General features: G+C 53.0%; 1 protein-coding gene across 3 annotated transcripts; it reads left to right on the forward strand.

Annotated features, from left to right (window-relative positions):
- Positions 1–5,409: 5,409 nt before the first annotated feature.
- Positions 5,410–9,609, forward strand: GJA4 (gap junction protein alpha 4). 3 transcript variants are annotated; one of them, XM_033113226.1, is made up of 3 exons: positions 5,436–5,522; positions 6,281–6,452; positions 6,581–9,609. In XM_033113226.1, exon 3 carries the CDS (start codon positions 6,598–6,600, stop codon positions 7,594–7,596), a length of 999 nt encoding a protein of 332 aa, XP_032969117.1. In that variant the 5' UTR covers positions 5,436–5,522; positions 6,281–6,452; positions 6,581–6,597; the 3' UTR covers positions 7,597–9,609. The 3 variants fall into 3 exon arrangements, with proteins under 3 accessions (XP_032969116.1, XP_032969117.1, XP_032969118.1); XM_033113225.1 differs by lacking the exon at positions 6,281–6,452 and having other exon boundaries at positions 5,410–5,522; XM_033113227.1 differs by lacking the exons at positions 5,436–5,522; positions 6,281–6,452 and adding an exon at positions 6,013–6,100.
- The last annotated feature ends 632 nt before the right edge of the window (positions 9,610–10,241 follow it).

The raw sequence follows: 10,241 nt of genomic DNA on the forward strand, positions 1-10,241 counted from the left end.
ATGGTGGCTCAGAGGTCAGAGCAACCAGAGCACATCATTGGCTAGCCCAGAATGGACTGAGCTTCCAGTCCTGACCCTGCTTCTCTAGGCTGTGGGCCAGGACCATGGAGGAACGTTCCAGCCTTGCCTTTGGCCTGAGAGCGAGTCCAAGCATTGCAGCTCACTGTTCTCATTCAGTTTGTGTTGGGCTACTACTGTTCACCACCCAGAGTCCCCAGCCCACCTCACTGTGACCACAAGGTGGCTCTCATATCCCCTTGGACTTCTTTGCTCAGGATACACATCTCTATTTCCTCCTCCTTCATTGCATGAAAATTCACTTGCAACCTTCTTTCAGTCGTGCATATGACAGATTTCTATTTCATACACACAGCCTTCAAGTCCACCTCTACTGCATGTTGTAACAGCCACCCTGCCGCCCTAGGTAAACAGGAGACTACTTTGTAATCATCACCCTGGTCCAAGCTTCCTGTGATTCATATTTGAAATCCCAACCCCCAATGTGATGATATTAGGAGATGGGGTCTTTGGGAGGTGATTAGGTCATGAGGATGGAGCCCTCCTGACGGGATTAGTGTCCTTAGAAGACGAGACATGAGAAGGATGACCCTTCTCTCTCCACCATGTAAGGACAGCAGAATGAGCAAACAACCATGTAAACCAGGAAGAGGGCCTACACCAAGAACCTGACCATGCTGGCACCCCAATCTCAGACTTCCAGCCTCCAGAACCATGAGAAATCAATTTCTGTTGTTTAAGTCCCCCAGGCTATGGTATTTTGTTACAGCAGAATACCTGAGCTGATTAAGACACCTGGATTACTGCAGCAATCTCTCTACTGCCTGCCCCTGGGAAGCAGATTCTGAGGAAGAATTAAGAGGGCAAGGGTGTACTGGGAATTAATACCCATGAATGGAAAGGGGAGAAGGTAGGACTGAGCGACAAGTACCGTGGCAGGGAGCTCTGTGTCCGGGGACCAGACATTACAGGAGTCCCGTGTTGGGTGGAAATGGCTGGGCCCCTGAGCACTGTTTGGCTCAGTCATCACTTGGGGCCACCCCCAGCACAGCTTGGCCACCTGGACAGCTGAAGCCAACCTGAAAGTGCTAACAGCTGGAGGCTGTCCGCTGACCAGACTCCACACAGCTGGACAGCAAGTCCTGTATTGAAGGGGGGCATCTGTTGTGTGCCACCCACCCCCATAGCCCATTCGCAGCACAGTAGCCAGGGTGATGCTGTCAAAACCTAAGTCAGGCCATGTCACTCCTCTGCCCGAAGCCGACAAAGGCCCCTCATGCAGGCTTTTAGGGGACTATAAGCTCTGCCTCATCCCACATCTCGGCCATTCCCTTTCTGAACTCCTGTCTCCTCTTTGCTCACCTCACTCCAGCCACACTGACCTCCCGCCTGTTCCCCAAGCAGGGAACACCAGCCACACTCCTGCCTCAGGGACTTTGCACTATAGTTCCCTTAGTCTGGAATGGTCTTTATCCCAGAGGACCACAGGGCTCCCTCCCTTCAGGGCCTGTGTCAAACTTCAGCTCCTTAGTGAGAATTTCTCCTCTCTCTATTCAAAATTGAAACTGCCATCCCGTGCACCCTCAATCCTCCCTTCCTACTTTACTTTCCACATAGCATTTATTACCATGTAACAGGTTCTACATTTTATTTTATCTGTCTCCCCCCAGCTAGAATGTCAAAGCCACAAGGAAGGATTTTTGTTCCCTCGTTGCTCTCCAGGGTCTAGGCAGTACCACAGCTCCAGGGGCAATAAATATTTGTTGAATTAATAAATTCATACATGGGCCAGGTGACCTGCTAGGTGCTAAGGTAGACATGTAAACTAGACCCAGCTGCCTGCCCTCCAGGGGCTCACGGCCTAATGAGGGAAGAGTAAAGACAAGTAAACAATGCACCAAGGGTGGGGGAGGAGAAATGGGGTGTCGTTTGATTGTATAGCGTTTCAATTTTGAAGGATGAAAAAGTTCTGCAGATCTATTGCACAGCAGTGTGAATGTACTTAACACTACTAAATGGTACACTTAAAAATGGTTAAGGGCAGCCGGTTGGCTCAGTGGTTAGAGTACAGTGCTCATAACACCAAGGTCGCCGGTTCAATTCCCACATGGGCCAGTGAGCTGCGCCCTCCACAACTAGATTGAAAACAACGACTTGACTTGGAGCTGAGTTGACATGGATGGAGCTGATGGGTCCTGGAAAGACACACTGTTCCCTAATATTCCCCAATAAAATTTTTTTTAAAATGATTAAGATGGTGAATATTATGTGTTTTTTATCACAAGTGAAATAAATTTATTTTTTAAAAATGCACCCAGGGACAATAACTGAGCCACTGAGATCACAAAAGCACAACTAACCCAGTGGAGGCCAGCCGGGGGACTTCTGGGAGGAGGCGGTATGGAGCAAAGTCCTGAACAACTTGTAGGGTTCAGCACACGAGGGTGCTCCAGGCAGAGGGAACGACATGGAGACAGCAAGAGTGCACAGGGAACCACAGTAAAACCTAGTTGGGTCGTGGAGTAAAAGGGGAGAGGGATGAGGTTGAGAAGTGACCAAGGCCAAGAGGCAATGGGGAGCCACAGAAGGGTTTAAGTGGAGCAGCGTTGTGGTCAGGGAAGGGTGGAGGCTGGTTTGGAGGGGGCAGGGATGGAGGCCAGGATGAGCTGGGAGGCCACTGAGATGGTGGCCTGAACAGAGTCGGGGCAGTGGGGACGGAGGGCGGGATGGGGTTTTAAGGATGTTTCCAGGTGGAATGGCCAGGTTGTGGGGATTCCTCTCATAGCTGATCCCAGCTCCTCCTTTTCCCAGGAAGGGCCTGGGTCATTCAAACCCTGACCTCCAGAGGAAGCTGTAAGAGCTGGGGGAGGGGAGCCTGTGTCTAGTCACAGGAGAGGAGCTCTGGAAGCAGAGGCTGCAGTGGGAGCGCGGCAAGAAACCGCCTCTAGGGACCTTCGTTCTCACGACCTCAGGGGTCAGAACCAGGGCTCAGTTGTCAGTTTTGAGAATCCAGAAGGCTGGGCTCAGATGATCCTGAAGTTCTGAGGTCTGAGCCAGGCACACCCCACTTGCTGCCCAGAAAGTTCAGTTAGTCCTGCTTAAGGTAGGACCTTCGGGGACCCAGGGGCACTAGGAGTCTAAGAACTAAATCCTGTTGCGGAGAAACAGGGACCTTTTTGCCCCAGGCTTTGGCCCCCACCTGCCCCTCTCCCCACCTCTACTCGGCTCCTGAGCTTCTTCCCCTCAGCCCTTTCTGTGCTGTCATCATAAGAAACATCCAAACCTGTAGACAATTTTTGTAAGAGTTCAGTCACAAGATTTTCTCAACAAGACCTCAACCGGCTGAGAAAAATGCTTCCAAGAAATGACAGTTTACAGCTTCTTTTATGCATTTGGAATTAAGGAGGAAACTTAAGGAAGATTACTTGTAAGTGGCAGAAATCAAGACAGGGATGGGATTACAGGATAGTTAAGGAGACTATGTGTGCTCTTGAGGGTGGTCACCCTTTAGAAGTAGGGGTCTGAAAAAAGGCATTCACATAGATGCACAGAAAAAAATGGACAGCGCTTGCTTAAGGTACAGCTAAGCCTTTTACTAAAGAAGTTATATGCCTGGGCATGACTACCCACCATGACCTGCCCAGTTAGGAATTTATGATCAAATCACCCTGTGAGGTTACATTCCAAAAACCCTCTTTTTAGTCCACAGCTTCCACCAAGACCAACTGACAGACCCTTTTTGTCACAAGCATTTTGTCACGTGTTTTTAGCCACAACTCACTTGAACTTTCCGTGTACCAATATTAGGCTATGTGTGCTTTGATTGGCTCTCCTATCCCTACACAGTAGGAACCATGACTATCCCCATTCTACAGAGGAAGAAACTGAGGCACAGCGATTTATGCAACTTGCCTAAGGGCACAGGGGTCAACAGCAAAGTCTCAACTTCAACTCTACTGCCTCCACCACCAAGGCCAGTGACATCTAACACCCTGTGGGCAGTGGCCAAGCCCTCAGGACCTGGCAGCCAGGTCCTTGAGCCTTTGCTCTTTCTGTTCCTTCTGCCTCGAACGCTCTCCCACCCACCCCAGGAAACATTCCTAACCAAGCCCCTGTGAGTCACCCAGTCCTTCTCAGAGCTTTCCACATTTATCTTTTCACTGCTTCCTATGGGCTGATGTGCTCCATTCCTGCCTCCCACACCAGTCAGTGAGAGCCTGCAGCCAAAGACCACCTCTGGCTGCTTTCTGGTCAATCCCCAGCTCCTCCTACATGCCTGCAGCACAACAGACCCTCGTTAATGTTCATCAATAGGACGAAGCCTAAATGAACAAGGGTAGGCTCTGCTCACCCCACCTCCCATTTACAGGCATAAGAATGGGATCCAAGTGAAAGGTGGGGAGAGATCCCCTGCCCAGTGTCAAGTGGCCCATGGAGTTACTTAGTGACCTCTGATTGAGTAGCCCCCCAGGAGTGGGGATGTTTGAGAATTCTGCAAGGATACAGGCTGGGCTGAGACCCCAGCTCCAGAACAGACTCTAGGAAGGGCACTGTGGGTCCCCATGCCCTGGTGAGCCTTGATTGAACAGTCCTGGCACAGGGCTGAGCACACCGTGGCAGCCTAAAAAACGAGTGGTCTTCTCCCTTCTTCTAAAGAAGGTCAATAGGACCCCAGCTCCAGGGATAGGCCCTTCCCTGTTATGTAAAATTTCCCAGCCTCAGAGGCTTACAACTCCAGCATTAATTACATCAAGAGTTTATTAAGGGACACCTTGTGCAGCAGGATGAGGGGATATCCTCCACACATCATGGCAAGAGCTAAGGGACTACACAGGACAGGGTAGGATGGAGGGGGGTGCGGGGACGTGACCTGGGCCCGATAAGGCTAAAATGCTTTACAGGTTCAGTGGGGCAGGGCAACTGGCCTCTTCCTGGAACCAGCTGCTGTGGGGCACATGGGAGGAGTCGATCAGAGTCTCTGAGGGGATTTAGGAGAAGAGATCTCCACGTCCAGCTGTATCAAGTCACAGGATCTGGCAACAGTGACATCATGGAACAGTCTCGACACACTCCCCATCATCCCCCTCTGCTCACCTTCACAGCCCCTCAGGCCAGTCGCTGAGATCAGCAAATTCCTGCTCTAATCCTTTCAAATTCCACCACCCTGAAAAACTTCACCTTGGAGAACTCCTGTTCCAGCACCAAAGAAACTCCGGCTAAGGGAGGGGAGAAGGAAAGAGCCCCCTTCGCCACCCAACTCCCAGTGCTACCTCCCGGGCCCCTTCCTTGAGAGTCGCCTGAGGTTAGTCTGCACCTCCGGGTCCCATCGGCCGGCTCTGAAAACTCAGCGCCCTGCTGCCCTCCCGCGGGTTTCCTGCCCCCGCCCCGCCCCTCCGTGCTATTTAAGGCGCCCTGCCGCCAGGCGCGGTCCAGCAGGGCTCCCGAGAGTGCCGCTCGGCCTTTGTGCGTCCCCACCGCCACCTGGGCCGCCAGGCAGGCAGGCGGTGAGTTGTGATTGCGGGGTGGGGGTCGGGCTAAGGGTTGCTTGCTTCGAAAGTGGGGAGGGGTATGGGGGAGGCGAACCACCGCAGAAGCACTCACCCAGCCTGCCTGTGGCAAGGCTCTATGCTAAGCGAGGTTCCTATCTTCTTTCATTGTACCCTTACAACCCCAGGAGGCAGGAATATTATTTCCATTTTACAAGAGAAGAGACTGAGGTGGTAAGAGGTTGTCACTTAAGCAAGGTCACCGGTTTGTAAGGAGTCAGCATTGGAACCCAGGTCTGGTTCCAAAGCCTGTCTCTAAACAGCTTTGCTCCCCCTTCCCCGACCTCCCTTCCCCTCACTCCGTCCCCCAAGATGTTCTGGGAACTTTGTGGCCTGTGCCTCCACCCTGCTATGACGATTCAAGAGTCTAGAATTTGGCAACAACAGCTTGGGGGGTGGGGCCAGGAGGGATGGAAAAAGGGGACAAGATCAAGTGTCAGTACTTAAATTGCAGGTGGTCGTCATTGCTGGCAGGTGGAGCTAATGCAGGGTGTACTGCCTTTAGGGTGTACACCCCTCCTACCACACGCTCAAAGGTTAGAGCGAGATAGGATGAGGAGGGGAGCAGGGACCTGAGGCTTTGGGCCCCCTGAGAAGCTGACATAGCACTACCACTACCCACTGTCTGGGGAAAACCTGTCATAGACAAAAGGGGGGAAGGAGATGTCACAGCTGTGTGACCTTGGATAAGTTCGTCAAATTCTCTTTTCCCATAGGCTCAGGAGCCTCACGTTGAGCCAGATCTTTTTGGGCTGTGGTCATCGTGGGACTCCGGCTGGGAACAAGAGGGACACAGATGTGTGACTAGACAGGACTCTAGCTGTACCCTTGCGAGAACTTAGCAGTCATCGTCCAAAGACCTGCTTTTAGTCCTGACCACCCTGCTAGGTGTGAGCCCCTAGTGAAGCCTCAGTTTCCCCATAGGTAACAAGGATGCGGCCGACCTCCCTGCAGGGCTTGTTGCTAGGACAGCTGAGAAGGATGCCATGCTGACAGTGTCCTCTGTCTCCCTGCAGACGGATGCCCAGGAGCCATGGGCGACTGGGGCTTCCTTGAGAAGCTGCTGGACCAGGTCCAGGAGCATTCGACTGTGGTGGGCAAGGTCTGGCTGACGGTGCTCTTCATCTTCCGGATCCTCATCCTGGGCCTGGCCGGTGAGTCTGTGTGGGGCGATGAGCAGTCGGATTTCCAGTGCAATACAGCCCAGCCGGGCTGCACCAACGTCTGCTACGACCAGGCCTTCCCCATCTCCCACGTCCGCTACTGGGTGCTGCAGTTCCTCTTTGTCAGCACCCCCACCCTGATCTACCTGGGCCATGTCATTTACCTGTCGCGGCGGGAGGAGCGGCTGCGGCAGAAGGAGGGGGAGCTTCGGGCACTGCCACACAAGGACCCACAAGTGGAGCGGACGCTGGCAAAAATCGAGCACCAGATGGCCAAAATCTCAGTGGCAGAAGATGGCCGCATGCGGATCCGCGGCGCGCTGATGGGCACCTATGTGGCCAGCGTGATCTGCAAGAGCGTGCTGGAGGCAGGCTTCCTGTATGGCCAGTGGCACCTCTATGGCTGGACCATGGAGCCTGTGTTTGTGTGCCATCGACGACCCTGCCCTCACCTCGTGGACTGCTTCGTCTCCCGCCCCACAGAAAAGACCATCTTCATCATCTTCATGCAGGTGGTTGGACTCATTTCCCTGTTGCTCAACCTGCTGGAGCTGGTATACTTGCTGTGCCGCTACCTTATCCAGAGGATAAGAGCCGGGCAGGGCCAGGATGCCTCCCCACCCCAGGGCACCACCTCAGAGCCTTACGCTGACCACATCTTCTACCTCCCCATGGGAAAGGAGCCCTCATCCGAGCCATGCCCCACCTACAGTGGGCTGTCATCCACTGAACAGAACTGGGCCAACCTGACTACGGAGGAGAGGCTGGCTTCTTCCGGGCCCCCCCTCTTCCTGGGCCTGTCCCCCCAGAGTAACCGGAAATCCCCCAGTAACTCCAGCAGCTCTGCTTCCAAGAAGCAGTATTTGTAGAGGCCTGGGACTTCTGTCACCCAGTAGTGACAGAAGTGGGGCCTGGGAAGTCTGGCTCGCTTGGCTGCCCCCTCCTTGAAGGCTCTGCAGAGATGGCTAGGGCTGGGGGAAGTGGGTGCTTGCTGGTCAGAGAGCCTCACTGTAGGTTGTTCTTGAACATCTGGGGCCTTCCTGGTGACCAGAGGACACCATGGTTTCCCCTCCAGAACGTGGCTTTACCCCAGGCACAGACAGAGCCAGCTTGGGGTGGCTCTTGGCCAAAGGTGTTATGGGCTCTCTGGTCTTTTTCACTTGGTTCAGAGGGACCTGGAGCCAAGTTATTCCACCCCCTCCATGCAGGTTGTCCTCACAGGAAAGGGCTGGTCAGGGCTGCTGGGTCAGCCTTGGTTACACACACAGCCTGTGCTGGATCTGGCCCTGCCAAGGGGACTGGTGTCTTGTTCTCATCACGCCTTCCTAGTTCTGCTGTTTATACTTGTAAAATAAATAGGACTTGATCACAAGCTAGGTGTGTATATTGATGCTGTCGTGACGTGGTTCAGGGTGGGAGTTAGGGGGTACAACTGCTTTGCCAAGGTTTTCTTTGCTTTTCCAGCCTGCATAATCTGTCTTTGGCCTCTGTAACCCCAACTCCAGCTACCACCTATATCCTGCCTCTCAGCAGCCCTGAGTCCTAAACATCCCACCTTTTGAAATGCCTCAGGCACCATCCTCTTCCCATCCCCACTGCCCAGCCCCTTCAATCTGCCCATTAATCAGCGGCCAAAGCAGTGTCTGTCCCCATCTCCCCATCCTGCCCCATGGCCATCCAGGTCCCCCCTGCAGTATGCTTCCTTACTGGACACTCTGCTCCCGAGGCCTGCCTGCCAGCTGAGCCCTTCATAGTCCAGCTCAAATGGGCCCTGCACCCATTCCACTTCATCATCTATTTGCGAGGGCAGGTTTAGATCAATTGCCCCCTCCTCCCTTGGCCCTTTCTAGTCTGCCCCCCAGAAAGAGCAACTCAAAGGCCTATATCATGTCTCCTCTCCCTGCACCTAAAACTCACTCGGTGAGAAGAGGCAATGGCAGTACAAAGAGGTGGAAGGGAGTGTGGAAGAGCAGAATCTTGCCTCTGAGTCACAAAGGTTGCAGGAAAACAAGAAACAATTGCACTGGATCTTGACCAGTGAATAGGAGTTCACTGGGGAAGGGAAGACACTGAGTATGTGGGCAGAGAAAACAGATCGTGCAAAGATGCAGGAGGGGAAAGGTCAGGGGGAAGAGTGGAGGTGCTTAGGGCCTGAGAAGCCTTCTAGGAAATGGGAGGCATAGCTGAGGATGAGCCCAGTGTTGATAGAGTTGATATTTGTGTGGAAGGTGACCCAGGTAGAGAGAGCACTCAGGTAGTGGCCCTTGGAGGCAAGCTGGTTGTCCTCCCCTACTCGGGGAGATCTGGGGCGGGGGTTGGAAGAGGGAATGGGGTCCACCTCACACGGCCACATGCTTCTCTCTGAGAGCCTTCACAATAGGTTGGCAACCTGTCCCCTCTCTCATCAAGTTTCCAAAACACCAGCTCTGTACCCCTCACTGCAGACAGAACTCGCTCACTCACTACTTAGCCATCAAGTGTGAATGCTCAGCCTGATAAGCTACCAGCTCTCTTACTCTTCCAGCTTTGGTCCCCATTGTTCCCTCTGAATCCCTGAGATCTAATAGACCAGCCTCCTGGGGGCTCCCCAAACTCACCCGGTATGTCCCCACCCTGCTCTTTTGCCAACCTGGAATGCCTCTTCCTCCACACTTCCCAACCCCACCAGTCCTTTAAACACTACTGTACCCTGGAAAAGGCAGAGCCTGAATGCAGAAGAGTAAAAAGAGCTTTAATGTCAAGGGGTCCTCAATTTAAATGCTGCCTTAAGACTGTACAAAGCCATGCGGTCTTAAGTCAATCATTTCACTTCCCTGAGTGTCTGTTTTCTCATCTTTAAAATGCAGATAACATCGCCTGCCTCATAAGTGACAAGAAATAAAAATAAGAGAAAGTATATGAATGTGTCTGGCTCCTAGTACTCATGCAATAAAATTCAACTCACCTCCAGCCAAGGCCAGCATAGGTTCTTCCTCCAGGAAGCCCTCTGTGATTTCTCCAGCCAGTCTCCAGTGATGCGCTCTACCGCTCCGGAATCTGGACCACTGCTTAGTATGAATCTATTTCATCTCCTCAGCAAGTCTCTAAGAATCACCAGGGAGACACTTTTATTCCCCACGGGCCTAGCCCTGCATTCACTTTGGCTATGAAATGAGGGATTGAGTTAGTTTGGGCAGAAAGGAAGCTGTTCATGCATTGGAAGGGCATGATCCAGGAGACTGAGATCCTCTTCGAAGGAATTTGCCCCCAGCCTGGGTGAGAGGCCATATCTGGCGGTGTCTTAGAGCCAGCCCAACCTGAGGGCCCGGGGAGCCTGCATTTCTGATATTCCTCACCTGTCCTGGCTTGTAAAGGTAGGAGAAGGCAGCTTTAATTGAGTGATGAGACAATCCTTTCCCCCTCTCAAAGCTCACCAGCTCTGAGCTTGCTGTTGGAGCTGGGGTCAGGCTGGGGCCCAGGGACTGGGACCTTTAGCAAGGCTTGAGGTTGGGCCTAGACTGGTGACCACACAAAC

This window comes from Rhinolophus ferrumequinum, chromosome 9 (assembly GCF_004115265.2).
Source record: "Rhinolophus ferrumequinum isolate MPI-CBG mRhiFer1 chromosome 9, mRhiFer1_v1.p, whole genome shotgun sequence".
Lineage (NCBI taxonomy): Eukaryota > Metazoa > Chordata > Mammalia > Chiroptera > Rhinolophidae > Rhinolophus > Rhinolophus ferrumequinum.

Coding starts and splice junctions, on each gene's coding strand:
- GJA4 (XM_033113225.1), top strand. CDS start 6,598: ATGGGCGACTGGGGCTTCCTTGAGAAGCTGCTGGACCAGGTCCAGGAG.